The sequence below is a fragment of the Tasmannia lanceolata genome, unplaced genomic scaffold, assembly GCF_043159265.1.
Source record: "Tasmannia lanceolata isolate RefF3 unplaced genomic scaffold, GAP_Taslan_0.1 ptg000037l, whole genome shotgun sequence".
Taxonomy (NCBI): domain Eukaryota; kingdom Viridiplantae; phylum Streptophyta; class Magnoliopsida; order Canellales; family Winteraceae; genus Tasmannia; species Tasmannia lanceolata.
In genome coordinates this window covers 11,714,322-11,737,803 of record NW_027518714.1, presented here as the reverse complement: position 1 = coordinate 11,737,803, position 23,482 = coordinate 11,714,322, and the positions used below count along the sequence as shown (strand labels likewise).

General features: G+C 35.6%; 2 protein-coding genes across 5 annotated transcripts; both read right to left on the bottom strand.

Moving 5' to 3' along the window:
- Positions 1-1,276: 1,276 nt before the first annotated feature.
- LOC143862550 (V-type proton ATPase subunit F) lies at positions 1,277-6,680 on the bottom strand. 3 transcript variants are annotated; one of them, XM_077373622.1, is made up of 5 exons: positions 6,437-6,680; positions 5,622-5,703; positions 4,517-4,598; positions 4,201-4,283; positions 1,277-1,654 (listed from the first exon to the last, which is right to left on the bottom strand). In XM_077373622.1, exons 2-5 carry the CDS (start codon positions 5,682-5,684, stop codon positions 1,490-1,492), a joined length of 393 nt encoding a protein of 130 aa, XP_077229737.1. In that variant the 5' UTR covers positions 5,685-5,703; positions 6,437-6,680; the 3' UTR covers positions 1,277-1,489. The 3 variants fall into 3 exon arrangements, with proteins under 3 accessions (XP_077229737.1, XP_077229736.1, XP_077229738.1); XM_077373621.1 differs by having other exon boundaries at positions 5,622-5,706; positions 6,437-6,671; XM_077373623.1 differs by lacking the exon at positions 6,437-6,680 and adding an exon at positions 5,881-6,047 and having other exon boundaries at positions 5,622-5,706.
- Positions 6,681-7,684: 1,004 nt separating this feature from the next.
- Positions 7,685-22,702, bottom strand: HCAR (coenzyme F420 hydrogenase family / dehydrogenase, beta subunit family). Of its 2 annotated transcripts, none has more exons than XM_077372787.1 (19): positions 22,555-22,702; positions 22,366-22,462; positions 22,186-22,270; positions 21,914-22,025; positions 21,146-21,230; positions 20,990-21,031; positions 20,406-20,484; positions 18,576-18,627; positions 18,417-18,479; positions 18,134-18,231; positions 18,006-18,041; positions 17,864-17,925; positions 15,474-15,501; positions 9,044-9,123; positions 8,802-8,871; positions 8,631-8,688; positions 8,293-8,328; positions 8,080-8,174; positions 7,685-8,001 (listed from the first exon to the last, which is right to left on the bottom strand). In XM_077372787.1, exons 1-19 carry the CDS (start codon positions 22,613-22,615, stop codon positions 7,996-7,998), a joined length of 1,245 nt encoding a protein of 414 aa, XP_077228902.1. In that variant the 5' UTR covers positions 22,616-22,702; the 3' UTR covers positions 7,685-7,995. The 2 variants fall into 2 exon arrangements, with proteins under 2 accessions (XP_077228902.1, XP_077228901.1); XM_077372786.1 differs by having other exon boundaries at positions 8,264-8,328; positions 22,555-22,701.
- Between the last annotated feature and the right edge of the window lie 780 nt (positions 22,703-23,482).

Sequence of the window (23,482 nt, the reverse complement as noted above, 5' to 3'; positions counted from 1 at the left end):
CCTACAACTCTTTCCAAAAACTCACGAAATTTCACAGGGGAAACTGCTTCCTATTTTAAAATGGCCGGATGGATTGCGAGAGGTGGCATACTGGCAATAAGAGGTGCTAACTTAGGCTCCTTTTCTTCCCGTCAATGGTAAATATAACCAACCATCAACATTCGATGAATAAAAAACTGTTTGATCAAATAGGATCAGTTGATTTTTGGGTCATGAAAGATCCAAGGGGGGTGGTTTGACAATGTTAAGAAAGACATCCTTATGAACATGTCTTATGACCCACAATTTTGCTTTTATCAAATCTTAGGGATCCAATGTGCCACATCACCTTCTCATGCAATGTTATATAATTGTCATCTATAGTTTATCACAATCAAACCGCCGCCGCCGCCCCCCCCCCCCCCCCCCCTCTCACCCCGAACCAAACATGTCTACATTGTGCAAAAGTAGAATGGAGAAGTGAGGCCGCTGAACCATTGATTGCAGGCCCAAGCCACTCCCCAACTATATTCTTTGTTGGTGCATGGTGATCAAAACCGGTTAGACGGTACCGTGAGAACATTGCACCAATGGTTTTATGTAATATGTTTGAAGATGAAGGATAGAAGAGAGAGGCTAAGAGAAGAGAAAGAGTGAAGACAACTTCTCATGTATTTCTTGCTTACCTTGATGAGTAACATGAGATAACTATTTATTGACTTACATAAAGCTCTTTACAAGTTATATGAAATCTCTACTGAATTCTTGACTCAATTGGCTTCGACATGACTCCTAGGTTACCATATCATTCTAGACTCTTTGGACTCTTTGGCCTCTACTTAGACTCCGAGGATTCTACAATTTTCTACACACCTTCTAGTATATACTATAAAAGTGAACAAACGAAAGACATAACTCGAGATACTTCTTGAAACAAGACACATTCAAGGCACTTCCCAAAAGGGAATTACATTTCAACATAATCAACATACTTTTGCTTGTTTGATTGAATTATTGGTCATTTTTTTTCGTTTTAACCTTCTAGTTGGGGTGTCCACATTTTGAACAATTAGGAAGTCAAGTTGGTAGAATCCACATGCCAACTGGGCAAGCCGATATTCTGAATTTTAATAGAATATCTTTTTCCGGACCTCCTATCAATGTAACTTTAATTTCTGGGGTTGCATAAAAACACAACATTTGGATACAATGTCTTTGATAGCGACATCCAAAACTAAAACATTTTATTAACATCTTTTTTCACGAGGTTCTGATTCCCAGTGTACAACAAATGAGAAATCACAAACTTCTATCAATTGTTATTTCAATACGAAGTTTCTTATCATTATTAGTCAGATGATTTCACAGCTTCCAGATTGCAGTTATAATACCTTGATAGATTGCAGAAAGCCGTATCTAGAAAATATGAAAGACAGAGAAATAAAAAAAATCTCAATCCAGGTGGTCAAGTAGAGTTATAATATCATGAGACGCATCAAGCACTACCATTTTAACGCCTTCCTGATGCCACTGATTCCGAGGAGAACAAATACTTCACTCTTGAAAGAACAGAATCGTGTGTTGGATCATATGGATGGTCCTTGGAAGGAATCTCCAAAATTGCAGGAACTGGCTTGTTGTAGCTATCAACTAGAAACCTTATCATATTCGCAACCTGAACCACAACATGCAGATCAACAATAGGGAACTAGACTAATAGATATGGAAAATGAATGATGGGAATGTTATATAGTAGTAGCAAAAATTCACCATATTCAGGAAAAATCCACCAATTGATAGGCAATCCCTTTTAGAAATACAGTTCACAACCAATCATATACAAATGGAAAAAGACATTATAGAATGCATGCTGATGGTTCAGGTAAATATCGGAAGAAACAAGAGTGTTGTAAAGATTAATTTGGATAGCAGAAAGCCAGAAACTAGTGGATTACTGACTTCAACATCCTACTAATTTTTTGATTTTTATCATTTTACCCTTAGATATTTGTGGTCAGTTCCCTTTCTCTCTCCTTCAACACCTGCCCCATCTCCTCTTCGTCCCCACCTTGCCTCAACCCCATGCGTCTAAAGGCAAGACCATAGTGGCCAATGCGGGAAGCGAAGGCTCCAGGGAATGGGGAAGCGGGAAGCGGGAAGGGAAGTGTGAAGGGATGCGACGAGGAAGCGTGAAGAATCTTCAACATTTTGCCAACCTAATCTTTTATGAAAACAAGGTCATCCTCTGCAACCATATCCATCATAACATCAAGGTTGTAAAGATCCAACGTTTAAAGGAAAATCAATGTTAGCTACAATGCTTGTGTTGACCGGTGCCTGACTAGATGAAAAAAATTTAGAGGCCAAATTATGAGATTTATTTTGCTGGACTTTTGGGATTTAATAATGTTTGGACACGATAAAATTAATGGATTTTTAAAATTAGCAAAATACCTCATCGTTTGGAGGTTAAGATTTTGACCCGGCCCGAAATGACCAAAAAAGGTCAGATTTTGTACTATAACTGGAAAGTTAGCCTTTTATTCTTTTAGAATTGGGTCTTGAAACCATTCTTAGTAAAAAGGGAAAACGTGTGGGCAGCTTCACATGAAGTAATAAGTCTCATTGGAAGAGAACAAGAAGTATATAGAAGAGTAGAGTTATAGCAGGTTAGGAAGGGTTCATGTATGTAAGGATTACAAGTAGTAAAGAATACTTTGAGACTGATCAGAATTATAAGTTCTGGAGATTTATAGTTTCAAATGTCTTACTCGTGTAGATTTAACATTAAGTTTTTGAAAAAGATTTACAAAAGTTTTATTTGAAACTTGAGATGAATTTTTAAGTTTTAAATAAGAAAAAAATCTTTCAGAAAAAATTAATCACCTAAATAAGATGTATACAACTCAACAACTCAACTCAACTCAACTCAACTAAGCCTTTGTCCCAAACTAGTTACCTAAATAAGAAGCATACTCTTAATTAAAAGGAAACGAATAGGAAGCGTTTCCCCTAATTTTGGGAAGCCAGAATAACTTAGCTTCCGAAAAAAGCTTCCCATCCAACTAGGAAGCTTCTGGTAACTGTGGCATAATCCTTCCTACTATTTAAAATCTCCCTGTGTCAATCGTTGACTCCCTTTTGACTTGATCGAGTTCTCTTCTAAGTCTGAGTTTGGCGATACCGAGTCAAGCAAAACTCCTTTTGCTAGTCCAAGTTGATGAAAAATTGACCACATCAATCATTGACTTGCTTGAGTCAGACTCCTTTTTACCGTGGCTAAATTCTCACCTCAGCCTGAGTTTTGAAACAGTGATCTTTCCAATAGGGTAGTAAAGTACAGAGGAAATCTATTAGTATAGAAATCTATTACCACTGGAAGGATGAATCACTAGGTGCTACAATAAACTAGGATGTATGATGCCTGTTATGCTTAATGCACTGGTGTTCACATGATATAAAAAGTTGATACAAGTGACACTGGCACAATATTATTGTAATCCATTGTATATGGCCCATTATTAGTTGAACTACTAACAAATTTCTCATGTTACCAACGTGTCAACCAGGATACCCATATTGATATCCTTGTCCTGGAATTCGGGAAATGTGGACTTATATCCCTGCTCCTCATATCCATCTCCATATACTTATGACATATCTGGGAGTCATAGATGGCAATCAAAGATGAAGCATCTTGTACTTCCCAATCTCTAGAGTTTAGGTTGCTTCATTTTGATTTTGTTTCGGGACTTCAGTCTCTTGATGTTTCTTATGAGGCGAATGTTTTTTTCTAATTAATGAATGCCTATCAGTTGAATAACATAAATTTAAGACTAAATCCTATTATCTATATCAAAAAAATCTGGTTCCTTTAAAGATGTCACATAAGAAAGATAACAGAGATACGCTAATGACACAAATGTCTAAATATAGGTGAACTTGTTAGGTGCACTTTTAGAAAGGTACAGATGACAGCTTTGTAAGAATGCCATGGGAATTGTATAGAAGGCATGCTACGGAATAGAGGAAAGGATGGTTACGCTATACTTCAGTTTTTGGTTTTTTTGCATTGGTCTCGGCCCTCAGGTATGCCCGTGCCAATATATATATTAATATTTTGTATTGCAGGCTGGGACTCCTGGTCCCGAATGCTATCTGAATATTAATGAAATATGTCAATTTAAAAAAAAAAAGTCTAAATATAAATACCAAACTTACATATTGGCTAATCAACACAATAGCAATATCCTCCTTTGCAGTGAACTCTTTGAATGCATCCTCAATTGCTTTTACCGTTGTTTCTGAAACATAGTGAAATTTTATTATTAACCGAGGAAATAAGCATTAGAAGAATTTACTTGAGAAGCTTTGTTATGAATTATTCAAACAATATGTGACCAAATGCGAAAATTTGGGAACTGATTGGGAATATGATAAAAAACAAAAAGCTAGAAATGAGAGTAAACTTTAATTGATTGATAAATTGCATGAATAATGAAGCAGAATATTCAAAGAATTTCACTCATGAATATACTTGAGTCAACAATAAGGTAGTTTGTCTTCCTCCGCAGATCAACATTACCAACTCCAGCCATCAAAAATCCAGTCACAGTGTCCTATAAAAACAATAGATAAATTATAAGCTAAGGTCTGCAAGGATTTGCAAAAAATGCCACTACTTAAAAAAAAAGAAGTCCGCGTAGAGTGTCTGAAAAATGACAACCTATATTCCAGTTTTAATGAACTCATCTGAGAGATGATCAATATGAATCGCCTCTCTCCATACATATGTACATATGAATATACACTTATAAACATTGATATGGCTTAGATGATGAATGTGCGTACTTTGCCAAGGAAAAGCAGGCGCGGGCAATAGTACAAGTGGGTTCCACTCGCTAAATGATCTAAACAGACCAAACCATTCATTTCCTAGGCCTTGCAATGGATGGGCCATGGAGAAAAAAATACTCCCATTGGACAATTCTAACCCTTCACATTATAGGGCTTTCTTGATGAAAAAAAATTGTTGCTCTTTTAATTTCTCACGATTCATTTAGTGGCCACAAATCAGAGGGTTGGAATCATCAAATGAGGGGGTTTTTTGCTCCATGGAAAATCCACTACAAGGCCTAGGAAATGAATGGTTTGGATTATTTAGCGAGTGGAACCCACTTGTACTTTTGCCCGCTCCTATTTTTCTTGGATAAGTAGGCGCATCCATTGTATTAATATATGGATTGACATGATATATAAGGGCCCGTATTAGAGTCTAAATTTCATACCGAACTCTCAGACAAATTAACAAATTTTCTGTGTAAAAATTGCATCAACATAATAATCTACGCAATTAATGGTTTGGAAACAAATATATTGGATGTGAACCAATATTCTTGTAACCATGATATATTTTAATATGACTAAGATTGCCAAAAAAATGAAAACCATAATTAATAAAAGAGGTAGAGAATACAGTCCTCATCAGCGAAAATGAAAAAAAGAAACTATCATTCGAAAAAAGAAAAAAGAAAAAGAAACTAATAGTTCAGTTTCTAAAATGATATATAATGGATATGAATTATATGGCTAAAAAGAACTAATGCGTGTGTTATCCCAATAAATAACAACCATATTCATACCTCATCAGCGATCATAGCAATAAGTGCTGAGTTGTTAGTAGGAATATGAACACGGTTAGCCATTCAAACCTGAAAAATTCACCTGCTGAAAAGAAAAAACAAGGCATGTTGAGTAATGGAAAAAAAAAAAAGTTACCATTTTGGAGCAACAGCCCTAACATAATGGACATAAAACAATCAACAACTACCCAAATATACAAAATTCAACTATTTGAAAGTCTCTTTAAATCATTTCCATATATCTATTTTAATAAGAAACCTTATTCAAAAAGTCTTTTCAAATTTCACAATTCGAAAGTGTTTAAACCATTTCACATTGGTTCATAAAGGTTCTCGGTTTGAGCATGTATTCCATGTTTTATTTTTTTCGATCATCCCCAAATGGATCAATTCCTTAGCTACCCTTGTAACTCTTAAGGCAAAGGTAAACGTTGATTATGGTTGCTAATTGCTATCGGATATGGAAAGGTTGATGGCTACTTGGATGGAGTTGTTTAGAAAATATCCCTGGCTAGAAACCTTATCCCTTTAATAAGGGATTGGGCACTTCATAGAGGTATTGTTAAGGAGTTAATTAGAATAAACCTTCTCCTAAGTTTGGGAAAAACGTGCGTTTGAATGTACTATCAAATTGCAACTTGGAACTATTTGGGCTTCTTTCAGGTTGCATCCCAAATTGCCCCGAATTGAAATTGACAATACATCCAGACGAACCCTAGGGTTTTACCTAGGCCGCTATCAGATCAATGTCTCGTTTTGATGGATTATTGAGTAAGAATGAGAAAAGAAAGAGAAGACACGAGGGTTCTACTTACCAGAACTAGGGTTTCTACTTTCTCTGGTTTCCTCTAGCTCCGGTTCCCGATTCGAAATTTTCAGATCCAAGTGTGAAGGAGACAACGACATTGGATTTGGGGACTTTTTCATCTACACCGTACATTCGGTATTTTAGTGGGCCCCATTACGGACAACCATGAACTGGGCCCATCAGCAAGATCCTGATCCTCTTCACGCAAGAGTGGGCCCTACTTGAAAATAAAAATAAAAAAAAAACTCCTGGCTGCGAATATTCCAGACCGTTGGATAGTAGAACTTTGTATGTGGAAGTTGAACTTTTATCTGAACAATCCATTTGAAGCCATCGATTAGGTAATTGGGATCACCAGATAATTTCAATTTTTTAGTAGAAGGAATACTTACAAATTTTTTTAGAATAACTGAAAAATCCTCGAAAAAATCCCCCATCTTTTTATTTTCTGACCGTTTACAGTTCAAAAATTCTCATACTTTCTGAATTAAATGTGGATTTTCTGAATTAAACCTAATTTTTGAATTAAATGCAAATTTAACAAATAATTTATCATTTTCTCATATTTAACAGGGATTTGCTAGGGTCTCTCGCAGCTGGTCTGTCACATGTCAGACAACCCATGAAGTTACCAAAGTGAAAGCCATTGCAGAAATGGCAACCCATTGAAAAATGTCCCAAAAAAAGCCAGAGTAAAAGCTGCCATCTAGAGTAAAACTCCCCTATTAGCTCTAGGGCTTGGGCTTTAGTTGTGTTGATTAGGTACCTAACATTTGGTATCAACTAAACTTATATCATATCAAAACCTCACAAAAACATGAATTCAAACATCCTTCTGAACTTATATTATATATCATGAACTTACAAAACACATGAATTCAACCATTCAAACATCCTTTTGCCGAATATTTCTCTAGCTGTTTCTATGTTTTCCAGCATTTGGCATGCCTTACTAATTTATTTTCAAAACATATGTACTGTCAAACCCGAAGGTTTGGCACAAAAATGAATAGCCCGAATCGGAATCTGATTTTTTTTTCCCCCTATAATGTGGATGTCATACATTTCAATTAAGTAAAATACCAAGATAGGGCGTTCTTAGGATTGGCTATCCTTCTTGGATAAGTTTATCTTAAAACTATCTTCTCCTCAGTTCACCATTTTTTTTATGGCAATAGTATTTTATCCTAGATCAAAGGTCGATGAGAACAGAGGATAACAAGTCTATCCCAGAGAACTAACAAACTAAGAGTCATTCTTGGAAGGATTAGCAATTGCCGATGTCTACTCTCACGACTGTTTTCTTTACCCAAATACACTAGCAGCTTTGTGCTTGAAAATTTTAGCTAGTATAGTGGATTCAACATATAGATCAATTCTCTTGGTAGGAAACAAAGAGTATCTAATCAGAAAAAAAAGAAGATAATCTACTCTTAGTATACTTTGATGGAGACAACTGCTCTGAAATCGGCTTCTGAAAATCACTTGTTCGAGAGCATCTGATCGATTTCCCCGCTCTTGTTGTACATGTCCACAATCTTCTTGGCGTATGATGGCATGTGCCTATCAGCTCTGCTTCCATGGAAGATACTGAAGCTTCAATCACCCCAATTTTGAAATTATTACTTGCTATTCGGGTTAGTTACGTACCTCTGTTTCCCCCAAGAACGTTGCACGTATAAATAGTTCCGTATTGTGTGGTAATCTAAAGAGTAACGGGCGAATTCCAGACCTTTTGGCCCAATCTGAAACAAATTAACCAAACGAGTGAGTAATGGAGCAGTAAACAACTGGTTTCGTCACTAACTGCTGCATGAAAAGGGATAAAACTTACCAAGTTTAGGAGGAATGCTATAAAATTACCAATAAACTTGGGAGCTGGCTGTGAGGGACCTTTCCCTGAGAGAAACACATTCATAAATCAGTAGGAATATCGAACACCGTCTGTCATTAGCTAAAATTATAATCCACAACCAATCTCAGAAATCAAGAGACTTGTGTATTCTTATTGAACTAGTTACTTGATCCCATTCAATCTATTTAAACAAAATGGCTATGGCTCTACCAAAAAATGTTATTCGTGTAGTACAAAGACTCTCTTGTAAACATGAGATGCTTGCTAATCCATTACTTGCCACTCAGGATAATGAAAAAGAGACACTATGTGATACATAGATGACATTACGGCATCTCCTTATTACCTAATTTTGCTTTATCATCAGCTTTAACTGTTTCCATGACATACGGACGCCGATTACCCTGAAATAAAATATTTACATTGTAGTAATGGTGTCTGAATTCATTTATTTGTGGGTTTCACCTCAAACAAATCACTATTAAATATCAAATCATATGAAATGGGTTGGGCATACACTGCTGACTGTGGGGGTAATCTCCAAAAGATTCTCTATGAGACTGAGCATTTCCCTTCCACGTTCATTTCTGCAATTTGAAGAGTCAAATTTTTACCCTCCTCTACCGCATGACAAATGATGGGTGCCCAAAACACGGTATCAACACAACAAAGCGCAAAATCAATGAAGAAAAGAACAAACCTAGGTAAAGATCTTATCAATTTATGAAAGTATATTCTGCACTCTGTCAATAGTATTACCTGACAGTGATATATTGGGGATGCTCTGTCATGCTTACTCCTGCATATTTTGGTACACCCATGTACCCTACCACCAAGTCCTGCAGGTTTAAAAGATGAAAAGGTCTACTCTTGCATTAAAATGTGTACTAACAAGTTCTCCATTGGAGAATTAAATTTCAAAAATCATAATATCATAATCTCCCAAGGTGAGATTAACAAGTTCTTAGTATTTGTAACCAGATCTGATCCTTTTCTGATATAGTGGCTTGAAGCAATAGTGAATTGATACAAGGGTGTGAATTGATGGGTTGAAGCAGAGAAAAGTGATTAGAGTTTAAGGTTTTTTCTTTTCTTTTTCTTTTTCAGTTAAAAGCAACGTACTGAGTTTGGAGTGGTCTGGGGGAGGCATAGAAAGAAATAGAATGATACAACTCAAAAGATCAAAAGCAAGAAACGGACGTGCAAATGTAAAGGGCAAACTGTTAGAAAGCCTAATCTTTGGGCAAGACTAAAACCTTTAGTAGATTTATATGATTACAATGAAATTAATATCAAATAAAATTTTCAAACAAAGAGAGATGGAATACGGCTATCAGCGAAGCCCATTATCAGGGCCCAGTCATGATAATGAGAGAAGTTTCTGTTAATGATTCAGATTAGCATCAAAGAGCAAAATCACAAAGGCCTTTATGAATGATCTAAATTATAGGATAGAGATAATCATTCATCTCCATCAACAGTTACCATGAAAACATCAATGCTCCACAGTGTGAAAAGCTCAGGACATGGAACTGAAACTAAAATTGGGACAAAGAAAAAAGAGAGGCAAGCATTCATCTAAGCAAGCACTGGAGAAAGACTATCATAATATTAAGTATGAAGAAATTTCCTGCAAATTATTAAAATCTATAAACAAAGAAAAAAAAAGACAAAAGGATTCGTCTAAGCAAGGGATGGAGAAAGACTATCCTAATATTAAGTATGAAGAAACTTCCTGCAAATTATGAAAACCATAGATTTCTATATTAAGCCTAAAGGATCTTAATAGAATAAAATATTGAGTTTTCTGCTCTAATTTGGCGAGATTTGATGCTCCTCAATCCACCAATAAGTAGTCCATTGGACGTTGTAAATTCCAGGAGATTGTTGAGTTGAACTATACTTGTATAATTTTCTCATCCCACAAACGTGTTCTTGTATAATTTCATTCATCTGTCATTTTATAAACACTTCCTCTAACTCAAATTCAAGAGCATTGATCTACAAAGTTAAAAATCAAAGAAAAAGGTTGTTTTATTTAAACCATACATGATTGAACAATATTCTATGAATTTCAGAATTTCAGGTATAACAGAATTGGCAAATCTCCTTTACGAATTTCACAATCTCAGGTATAACAGAATTGGCAAATCTCCTCTATAGCTGAGTGGGAAAAGCACCTCTTATGTGAGGGTGTGTCATGTGAAATCCAAGTAAAAATGCAATTCTATATAAACTATATATGATTAAACAGTTTCCCTCATTCTTTTTGACAACTCTATTTTACGAATTTAAAAATTCCAAGCATAACAGAATATGTCAATCCCTGTAGTAGATCTGATTGGAAGAAACACCTCTTGTGTGAGGGAGTCACAGAATCGACTCTCAGTGTTTTCTCTTGTAATAGGTTTCAGACCACCTAAACTGACCTTATACTCCCCAAAAAATCCTTATACTATATATAAAGCGTGAATAGGGGTTAAAGTCATCCTCACTTTTTCATTATTTCCGTTCATGTCCCACAGCCTTTTGCATTGACATTTCTGATTTTCTTTAGGGGTATTCTCGGCATTCATGGGCAATAAATCCCTAGCGCAAACGTCCAAAAATAATGCCCTTAACTTTTTCTTTTACCATTAACCCCTTTGCTAATATCTAACATCTATCTCTAATGAGAAATTATTTGAGGGTAAAATTGTAATCTACATACGAAAAGTACCGACACATGGTACCTGTCTATTACAATTACGGCAAAAAATACCAAGAAGAGGTAAAGTCATATGACAATGACGAAATAACTACTTTTTATTACTCATGAAGGACACTTGCAAAATATTGACGGATTTCGGGCACCTGAAGAAGAACAACAATTATGGAAACCTCTATCGATTGGAGGGCTAGGATCAGCCTATATCGATTGGAGGGCTACGATCAACCTATGGAAATGATTTTACGGGCACAACCAATTGATGTTGTGTTCCATCCATGGTTTAAAATTTTGGTTTCGGTAACTGTTTTGGACCCCACCGAAAACCGAAATTTCGGCGAAATCTGAAATTTCGGTCCAAAATTTAGTAATTTGGTTTGAAATTCTGGACCGAATTTTTGAAATTTCGGACCGAACCGAAATTCTGAATTCCGAAATTTTGTAACACTTTTTTTTTTAATAAATAATGGCATTTAATCGAAATTTCAGACCGAAATTACTGAAATTTCAGACCGAAATTTAAAACCATGGTTCCATCACATGGACGGTTTGGATCAACCTATAACCCTCTATAGATCGGAGGGTTCGGATCAACCTATGAAAATTATTTTTGGGGCACAACCTATGTAGGCAGTGGCCCATCTACTGGACGGTTTGGATCATCCTATGGTACGGACCATACCGTACATTTGTCTCCGCCCTGATCAATTTTGCAGGGGTATATTTGTCATCCCGGTCACTTACTTTGCCCCTGGAGAACATCCAAAAGTTATCGCTTTCGTTCCCAACTTTTGCTTAAATTCTTTCTACATCCCATTGTATTTTAGGAAAAGTTCCCTGTGTATCCAATTTCTGATGGCTATTTTTGTCAATTCCAATGCCAATGACCCTTACATGTCCGTCCAAAGACTCCAAACGAAACCCTATTATCTGCCCGTTTGGCATTCGCTGGATTCCCTTCCTGAAAACTCCACTGCTCTCAACCGCTTCCTTCTCACCGCCTCTCCTCTCAAAGTCTCGTCACATGCTTTTGTTTTTGCTTCTCTTCTATGTCCTGCTCTGGGTATCGTTTTCTCTTTGAACATAAATATATTTTATTTTTATTTTTCATTCATTAATGAAGGAGACTGGTAGATTCCGAACCGGGCTATTCTCCCTCCGGCAAACGAACTAAGGATGAGTTTTCTTGCTTCTTTTTTTTTCTCATTTTTTCCCTTTAAATTGATGGATTTTAATTAGGGATCCTGAGTTTTGTTTTGGTTTTTAGGATGACCAACTTTTAGGTGATTTCTTCAAACAGGGATTATTAATTCTTTTTTTTATAGGAGGATTTTGATTGTGCGTTTTTCTCTTCTAAAAGAGGATTTCAATTTTTTGGTTCTTTTTTGCTTTTTCCTATGACAAATTTTAGTTCTGGATGTTCTTTTCTTCAGTTTCCCCGAACAGGGTCTTTTATTTAAATAGATCTCTAGAGTCTTTCATCAATTTCTTCGTTATGCCCTGCTAGTTGTCACCAAGCAAAACCTAAAAAAACATACTGCAACCCTTCATCTCCTTCCCAAACCCATTTTAAGGTAATGTGAGTTAGTGTTTTATGAAATCCCTCATCGGATGCCTGTCAGTGTTTTATGAAATCCCTCATTGGAATGTAAACACTTGGACAACGATTATTTCAGGTTATACACCGAATCCACAGGTTGATTTTCACGAAAGCTCATTGTTAGGGCTTTTGGATTATTGGAAATTTTTTAGAAATGAAAAATATTTATAAAAGTTATGACTTCTTTGTATGCACAGAAAAGATAACTCGAACCGATCCTAATTTTTAATAGAAAGAGTTTCAATGTATGATGATTTCCTCTAGATCAACTATAATCATATCATTTTCCTAAAAATTGTGGGAAGAAAAAAGTTCTCAAAAAAAAAAATCCCGTCGACAACGTCTTTCTTGTAATCTAAACAGGGCCAAAATTCTCTAAGATTTACAGACCGCTGAACATTATGCATGCGTGCTGATATGCTTGGCCGAACCGATCATATCCGTGAGACAATTGATTTAATGATATGTTTTCTTCTCTTATGAAATTCAATATTAATGCGTCTCACATCAAAATTAGTTGAAAGTTTCGATATGAAAACTGAGTGTTTGAACAAAATTTATCATTTTATAGAGTGCTTAAATGATATGTTTATCCTTTTCTTTGATTATACCTTGTGCTTTCGTAGTAGCATCTAGGAATTAACTTACTGGAAACAATTTTCAATAAGTAAAGGGCGTGTTCGCACCATAATTTAAATGGCTTCTGCCCATTTTGTAGGTGCTCGGATGCAATGCAATAAAATCCAAAGAAGGTAGTTCTGCAATCTACAAACTAGACCCGCCAAGCCCATTTCTCCAAACTCTACGTTTAACATGTATAAATGATGACATTCAAGCCATTAAAAAAGGATGAGAATCTGAGGCACGACTAGGAGTCGCTTACTTCTATTATCATAGATCCATTTCTACCCGATTCTATAGGGGAGGATGACAAGTGTTACCGTACACACCCAAAATCTTTTTAGCAAAGGTGATTCTTCAAAAAATTGGTGGGAAAAAAACCCCAATACCCTTCTGATATGATGACAGTAACATCAATCATTATCTTAAAGTTAGATTTAATGCATTCGATCTTAGCTGTCATCGTTTTCGTTCGTTTGAACATATGTTTGAACCCAAAAAAGCGTTGAGTTCATTTTGATCGTTGTCGTCTACAATAAGCAGAGACTGTTAGATCATTGACAAGTGAAAGTATTTTATGTACTTAAGATTCCAACGGCGTACTCCAGAATCCGGCGGCATACTTGATATGTTTGGAATACATATTTGAACCTAAAAAATCCGACAGTGTACTTGATATTCCGGCATCGTTCTCGATATTCCGTCAGCTTACTCGATACGTTTGGAACACATGTTTGAACCCAGAACATCCGACAGCGTACTTGATATTCCGACGGCGTACTCGATATTCCGGCGGCGTACTCGATACATTTGGAACACATATTTGAACTTAGAAAATTCGACAGCATACTTGATATTCTGACGGCATTCTCAGCCAAAAGAGACGTGAGAAATAATAAAATATTCAATAACGTAGCTGTTCTGAGCCAAAAGAGATGTGAGAAATAATAAAATATTCAATAATGCCGTCGTTGCATAAACTTGTCTTTTTGTGACTAATTACTCTATCTATTTCTTCTACATGAGGACCTATTTTTGTTCTTAAAATATTTCATCACCTAAACTTAGCTTACATTTTACTCTCTTATTTTTTGAATGCACATATTTTAGATGTAGGCTTTAATAGCACTGCCTTATGTTTGTTTTGTTTGTTCTCACGGTAAACTTTATTTCACTTATCCGGAAAAGATCAAAGAGGAATGTTAGCGTCAAGCGGAATCTTCTCCCAAAGGCGTTTTAAGTGCAGTTTTCTTGATGGGTTTATTTCATCAATGACATTGCAGAAATCAGAAGCTTTGACGACAGACAAGGATGCTTCATGAGTAGGAAAAACTCGCAATAATTGGAAATGAGTGATTCTCAGACCAATTTCAAACCAATATAAAGATTCTGTAATAAATCTTCAGTTCTCCTTGAAAAAATGAAATCCTATTAGGGCCCATTTGGATGCCGAGAAGATTTTGATTTGGATTTCTCACATTTCTAATTCAGCATCTGATAGTGAAAAAAATCAGATTTCTTTGCAGTGGAAATAAGAAATTGGAAATATATTATTTTTAAAAAAACACATTGTCCAATAAAATTCAATGGGTTGCCTTAATCAACTCTTTTTTCGCTGAACACCTGAAGCAGTGAATATATTGTTTTTTAAAAAACACATTGTCCAATAAAAATTTTGGCCGTTTTGAAGCAGCTCAACCAATTGACGTACCATTCCTCAAACTTGATATATTTATACAGAAATAAAATCACCGCTGCAATCTTTTGATATTCCGCGAAAGCTTATTTTCTTTTAGTATTTACTATTTAAATGGCTGTCAAAAGGTTAGTACAGTTCCCAAAAAGCTCTAACAAGCCCTTTAAATACTAAAGGACAATCTAAATGTTGCACGTGCATTTTTACTAGTAAGCACAAAGCATGAACAGATTTTTGTATAAGCAACACATGATTGCCATTCCAAAAAAAAAAGTATAACAAACACATGATACATGATTGAGCACTTGTCCTTGATCTTTTCGATAAATATAGGATTAATAAATGGAATAAAGAGAACTTCAAATTCTAATTGCACAATCAAAATCAGCATTCTTATTGTAGATTGTTAAAAATACATTACCAGTCAAAGAAAATATCTTAATATTGGGACAGTTCATCATTACAGAAAGAGTTGAAATAAAAAATGAATGTAACAAAATTTGACAAAGAATCTAAATATTAAAAGATGAGAAACTTGTATAAATAAACTAAGTAGCAAACTCACCGATAATGCATTGGTGTAGTCAAAGCAGCTGTAGGACATATTAACAAAAGCATTGAAATTCAGATTGAGCCCTTGAGTAGAAGAATAAAATAAAAGATACTTTAGAGATAAGCTTGTGAGTAATGCAATACTTCTTGAAATATGTATACAACATCAGGACATCCAAATGCTAAGCAATAATTAAATAAAAAGTTCTGTAATATTGAAGTTACAGGGAATGGTGAATAATACTACTCACTACAAAGTGTTTAAACTTTCTACTTGAGATAAAAATAGCTAATGGATGAAAAATGTTTGCAATTCCAAACAGTAAGAAACGTAAATACGTAAGGTATAAAAGGAAAGTAAGAAAAGAAGACATTATAGAGAAGATGGAGAAGAAAAAGGAGAGAAGTATATCATAGCAATGGATGTTACACAATTCATGTAGCTTCCTCTCTTTGATTAACTTAGAGTTTACATCATAATGACAAAAATACCCTTCATATAAGCTTTCTCAAGATGGAGCATAAATGTAGAACATGTCCAACTTGTGAAGGGTAGCTTGAAGCCGCATGCCTGTCACTGCCTTGGTGAGAATATCTGCCAATTAATTTCCTGATCTGATATAGGGAACAGTGGTCACATTGTCCTCTACTTTATCTCTAATGAAATGACAATCTACTTCTATGTGAGGGAACTAATTCAAACTGATAGGTCAGCTTTAACTTGTTAGATTAAGTCAAATGGCTGGGGGGACTGTATGTAGAAAATATTATATATCATGGTGTATACAATAATAAAATAAGACAAACGATCCAGTGTGCACAAAAAAACCATATTGTGTTACAGATAATGATGCAAGTAAACTGATAATAAGCCACCAAAAGTAGAAATTTGTTTGAAGAGAATTGAACAATCACAAATAATCCAATAGGGCTTTACAAACAATGCTATAGAGAGTAAAACAAAAAAAAATTTGATTAAAATGATCAAAGTAAAAAAAGTAAAAACTAAAAACCTACAGAGAAAATCCAAGTGCTCATTTTTTTTTTTTTTGAATGGTAAAATTCATTAAAAAAGACCAAGATGGTCAGAGATTACAAAAAGAAATAAACAATACAATTAAAGAAATGCTAACATCAGGGGGGAAGAAAATCCAAGTGCTCATTACCTCACCAAAATGCATCAAAACTTAATCTAGGTCTGAAACACCTTAAGAACCTAGTCCAACCCTAACCATTGTTTTACCATCAATATAAGACATTGAATCAACCTAACTAAGGCCTAGTTTCTAATTTAGAGAAACCCAAAAAGCCCAAAATATAAATAGAAAGTGTCCAACATGTTACTGTAAAAAAACATAACCCCACAACCTTCTCTTTTTTCGGAAACTTTCCAAAACCATCTCTCCAATTAACTTTCTAAACTTTCATAAATTCTAAACCATCATATGTTACCAAATAAAACCTACAGACATCTATTTCAAACAGGAAATGATGAGAAGACATGTTTGTGTCAGAACATGATATTTCAAACAGGAAATGATAAAACCTACAGATATCTATTTCAAACAGGTAATGATATTTCCATGTACAGTAAAATGAAGATGTGATTGTAAGAACATGATATTTTTTGTCCAAAAAACTGGTCATTCATTCATTGCGGCGACATATTTCAAAATGTGTGAACTTTTATTTCATGAGAACTGCATTGGATTTATCCATGACATCCCCAACTTTTTTTTAATTAAGATGCCGGAGAGAAGTCCATATGCACCATATGTGGATCCAATTTTAGGTCTTCACTTGCTTCTCCCTCCTAGAGTTTGTAGCATCTTGTAAGATATTATTGTTCAAAACTACTTCACTCACAAGATCTTGCTTCCTCAAGAGTAAATAGGATGAATATAGCTCAACAAAAAAAACCTATATGCTAATTTTGCAATCAATAATCAAAGATGTGATGATATTTATAAGATATTCCCAGCATGTGAATACAACAGGTCTGGTCCATTGTTTGCTACTACTGTTCTTCCAAATGACTGAGACCAATATTGCCCTTCATATAATTTGAATGCTATTAAACTGAAGTACTTAACTAAATTTTGATGGGATGTGTATCTTGTCATTGGTTGTTAGTTATTTTGAAGATAATGAAGCAGATTTTGAATATAAACTGCTTCACTTTCATTCCCCATGTTTCAATTAAGCTCCAGTACCTAACAATATTCTATGGAAAGTTGCATTGCGAAAGATTTAGATTGAAGCCTGCTTTGATCTCAGCAACTATAACTACTTCAAGATCATGCCAATTTTACAAATTGCAATTATAAAATTATTGAATTAATCTCAGTATGTAGTCCAAGGGAGAGCTACATGCTACAAAAATTAAAAGAAGAAAGAAATTACCTATAGCAAGATGGTGCAATAACGTCAACTAAATCATTTGCAGGTAGGCTGAAATAAGGAACCTGCTTAATGAAAATGCATATACTGTAAGTCATGGAGAAGATATAGTACAGCTAGAAAAGAACCCGGAGAGCCAATGTACCTCTTCGATATGACCATCCAAATGTTTCAAGTGGACCTGTAAAGTCAAATAAAAAAACAGTTAAGTCGGCAACTGCAACAACACATCAGTAATAGTGCAAAACTAAAAGCTTTGATGATATTTAAAACCTTGTAATCTTGCATAAATTCATAGTGCAAAACTGTTTCTGGGTCACTACTTGCAGCCTTTAAAAACTTGTCTAGCCCCTCCCGAGTTCCATTATCCACTAACAGATAAGTGGTGTTAGTAATAACCCAAATTATAGGCTAATTGCCTTCAAGAATCTATGAAAGGATAGACCCATGAACTAGTAATGGAAAAACATAATTCTGGAACTTGTAATATTCCATAGAAATAAACACAACCAAAGGCAATGTTAAAAATGAGAAGTGGAAGAAAGACTTTAATTACCACAGTTGGTGCCAAGAACATAGAGCTTTTCTAAACCCAAGTGTTGCTCTATGGATCTTAGTGCTGCAGTTTAAGAAATCATTCTGCATTACAATAGTAGAAGTCACAACAAAGCTAAAATTACGCACAGAAAAGATCTGATGAGAATATAGATTATACCTTGCACTTGGCAACCCACACCACAAAAAAGGAGACGCTTTACACCTGCAGCCTGTTAGAATGGAAAAGCAGGCCAACTTGATAACCCTTTTAAAACTTGGGAAACGACAAATAGATATTCTTTGAACCGTGTCACAAATTTTATGATTAGTAGGCGACAGAGGGTATATATGGGCTAAAAAGTGGTGTCTAATAACTGTGCTAAGAGACCTCATAATACAAACAAGAAAACTAATATTCTAAAGGTCCCTGGAATGCGTAAAAAAGGCATTCTAAACCAATTCCCATAAAGCAATTTCTAGGCATCAGAGAATTTCTGAGTTGTTTCTGACACATCAGGAATAAAGTAATACTTGACGGGGTCGGATTTATGGTGTTGAGACAAGAGGTGTTTATGCAGTAGCTGATTTTCTTGGTCGATAAGGGGTGGAAGGGCCCTGTCTTGTGCTGGCCAGGAGGTGCCCCTCTAGTGTTATGCTGTTTAGGTAGGCTTCTTTTTTTTTTACTTGCTGTTCGTTTTATATTTTTCCGTTTTTATTGAGGACATCTCATCCCTCTTTTTGTTGCTTTTTCCTCCTCTTAATAAATTTACACTATTGTTCAAAAACGTAAAAATAAAATAAAATGAGACTTGTCTTGTCTTGGGACAATACGAAGTTATCTACTCTTCGTTGCTGCGTCACCATGGACACTAACATACCCAAGACAGTACCAGCTTGTGAATGCAATATTTTCTGAAAGGGTGTCATAAATCTCTCCATGTCAGTGACATAATCCAATAAGGCATTGTTGCGTCTTTCTGTGAACTATATGGGTATGCCTTACATGAAATTATATATGGGTAGAATTCCAAGAATTAGTGATCGAAAGTGCAAATGATGAGGCCAGTTGTATAACATTTGATCCTCTATGACATTTAAATGACTTGAGGGTGGACCTAATATGTTGTGTTGATTGGGAAGGAATTGGAACAATATGAATGGCGGTGAACCATCACAATGGTTAATATTAATGGGTTTGCGAAACTATCACTAGTAGATGCGCCTTAACCCTGACAGTTGACTATTGAGGTTCAAGAGGCCACATATTCATAGTGCTTAAGTCCAAAGGTCACAAGCTATAGCTTAACTTATATAGAGAACATAGCACCAATTTGGCGTGGAGGCTAGGTTTGAACAATTAGGCTTCATGTCCCTTCAGGCTTCAACCATTAAGCAACAAGTACACACGAATATCTTCATCGCGAAGAGTTGTTTGTACCTTTTGGTTGTCCATTAAGATTTTCACTGACTGGTCGATATTTAATCTTTAAATATGCCCTTTATTCCAATTCTATGATCCAAATACTTTTCTTAATCATGATTGACTGCAAGCAATATAATTAAAATTTGATATGGAAAGTCACCCTAAGACACCAAACCACGCGCACTTGTGCAGACACTTGAAAACAGATTTAGAATTTTGAAAAAGTAAAGTATATCTAGTAACCAGAATATGATACAAACTATTTGATCAAAATCCATACATAAAACATCTATGATGTATTTCAGGGCTCAAAGTAACAAAAGATCAGAGAAAAAGAGTTTTCTATGCTACCTACGGCAACCACAAGTTTTTGCTAACCAAATAGAAGCTTCATTAGCTTTTCTATAAATAAACCTAAATATGACCAACTGATCAAGAATATTGTGAGGTCCCAGAAATTTTTGTTCAAAGGAGCAAAGCAAAATGCTATACTAATAAGCTATATCAATAACAACTAACAAGAGATACATGAAAAAAGAACAATTATGGCATCTCTGCTATACAGGTAAAAAAACGAAGAGATACCTCAACTAGGGCAAGGGTATTCAGATTAGGAGATAATGTTGGTTTAACACCTTTTGCTGCAAGAACTTCATCTGGTGTCCTATTGAAAAAGAATCACATTATTTCACACAGAACCCATGATTAAAGCAACAGTTTAAAAACCAATACAATGCATATGTTCAGAAAGTAAGGCCACATTTGGATACCCACAAGATTTAGATTTGGATTTCTCACATTTAGCAGTTGAGATTTGGATGTGGATCAAATCCTTAGATTTCCAAATCAGCAACAACAGTGAAAAAAGATCTGATTTTCAAATCTGTTCTGCAAGACATTATTTGGAAATCCATATTTGTGGCAAGTACTTCACCCTCGCTGCTCCTCGACCTTGCTGCTGCAGCAGCAAGAAATCCCTCCCTCCCTCCCTCTAGTACAACATGAGCATGAAGATGATTGATGTATTTTGTATCCAAAACTCAAATCCAAATACAAAACATGAGGTATCCAAACATGGCCTAAATGACAAATATATACAAGGGCATACTAAATTTCGTTTGGCTGCACATCTAGCATTTCAATTCAGACAAATACGATTCTCGACATACCTGGCCAAAAAAGGCTTTGGAGTGAATCTGTCTTCCGGGTCACTACAAATAGGAACACCAAAGAAATACCCAAATGTTCAAGAAAAGCTAGCTTTAACTAACCAACAGCCAGAATCCTCTATGCTTATGGCCTACTATAACAATTTGTGCTACTACCTCTGTACACAAATTACAGCTTCTACCATGTTTGCTTTCAGCATTTCCACTGCAATGGTTGTTACAATTCCCGTCCACTGGGCCCCTACAATTAAAACAAAATCACACAGATAACATAAGTTCAAATAGAAAATCTCAAATTTCACTAAATCTAATTATATTAAGTACCCCACTTAAGAAATGAAGTTATTACATAATTGCTACATAGAAGAACCAAACCGGTTGCAGGACAAACTCTGAAATTGTTAACATTAGAGTGCAATATTTTCATTTATAATCTGATGCCAATATTTCAGTCACTTTGACTGTCCTAGTTCCAATTTTTGTTCAGAATTCAGACTTAATTGAAAAACTATGATTAGTCCTCAAACCAAAGGCCCCAGCATTCATGTTCAATGTTTAACCTGTGTCTGACAAAATATGCACAAGGGGCTACAAACTCTTTCTCATTAACTCATTAAAAATGTAGAGACGACATATTCGAACCCACAGGGAACAAGTGTGACTACAACCTCGTGTTCCCAATCAGCCAATCCACCAACATTAGGTTTTTTAGCACATCGAATTACTAAAAATCAGAACCCAAATATCAAATTACTAAAACGAAAGATACCTAACCTATTCACTCCACCACCAACTTAACTATTAATGTTCGATACAGATAAGTTCACCAAAGAAGTAAAAGCAAAAACAACATGCATGCGAAAAACTGATATCGTATGTAGTTAAATGTTATGTTTGGGGAAATCATGAAATGTAGAGAAATACCTTCAATGGGCTTAATTTTCCGAGCATAAAGTAACTGCTCATGGACACCTAAATATGTCTCATCCAGTGAGTCTGCTTTCCTCCCTCTGCCATGGACTGCTGATTCCAATCCCTAATAAAAGAGATCACTACTTTCTAGTAAGAATGAATTTCTTAACAAGAAAAATGAAAAACACCTTATAAAACCCAACATAAATCTATTCCAAAAAAAAAAAAAAAAAAAACCAACAACATAAACATCAAAGAAAGAAGAGTATAGAAACAGAGAGTACCTCAATCCTGGACATGCCATCTCCTAAGAAAGCACACGCATTCTTGACATGGGCAATGTAATATGTATCACACAGACCACATTTACTACAAAACAATAAGAAAATAAGTGAAACAAATGCAACACAAGAATCCTCTCTGTAAACAAAAGAAACAAAAAAGAAAAGGCAAATTCTACGGACCTACAGTGGTCTTTGGCAGGATATACACCCCCAGGAGGAATGGGTCTGGAACGATTCCTCCAATCATCCCTCAGATTAACAGAATTCGAGTTTCTCTCTGCCAAGAAACCAGAAATTCAGGGTTTATTCTTGCATTAGTATCATGTGAGAAACATATAGTGAAAGGAGGTGAGACTTTGTTATCCATACCTTTGGGAGTTGATGAAGATGAAATAGAAAATGGTATAGGAAACGAAGAGAACTTCGCCATAGCCGATGAGTGCGAGGGAAACTCCTGACTGTCCACATAAAAATAGGCGGATAGAATTTTCCAAAAAGGAAATATAAATATAATGATGATCTAGGATATTTCGCGGTCAATGATAAATTTGCACCACTCGTAGGATAATTCGCACCCATGAATATGAAGGCTTTGTTCACTTGTTTTCCCGGGAAAGGCAAAGAATATGTTTCCCGGGAATCTGACGTGGTAATAGGAAAAGAAATCCAGAGAATCTGTGCAAGAAAAGGTTTTCCTAGACTGTTTCTGGACCGTTCACTTGCGCAGGAAAAGGTTTCCAGGGAAACTGCTTGCCCTTCTTTTTGCACTAGTTTCCCAGGAAAACGAAATCCGTGTGTTTCTTGTCGGAAATGAAATCCCTAAAGGGAGGATGGGCCTTTCCATGTCATTTTTTGACTTATTGCAGAAATTCCACATGTGTAATTCTATTTTCACTGGAAAGCAAGTGAACACCAGAATTCTGTCTTGTCAAGGAGAAAAGAGGCTGTTTTCCGGAGATTTGCTTTCTTGGGAACGCAAGTGTACAGAGCCGAGCGTTAAAGTCTTAGTCTGCCGCATTCCGTCTTTCATATGGGTGTGAATTTATCATCGCCCTATTTTGCTAACGAGTAACAATTAGTCGATTACCCTGGCTTGTGACACATAGCATTGGCCCCACATTGATCGGATGCCCCGGACCCTCGATTAATAAGTCTCGTCTGCATTTTTTTAATTTTTTTTTCCAAAATGGTAATGTTCGTTTGAAGGTCTTAAGACACAATCTTGAGTTTTGTAGGGCTTAATCTTACCCGGGATGTCTTTGCCTAATGATGGCCTGAAAGATCGTGGTGATTATAA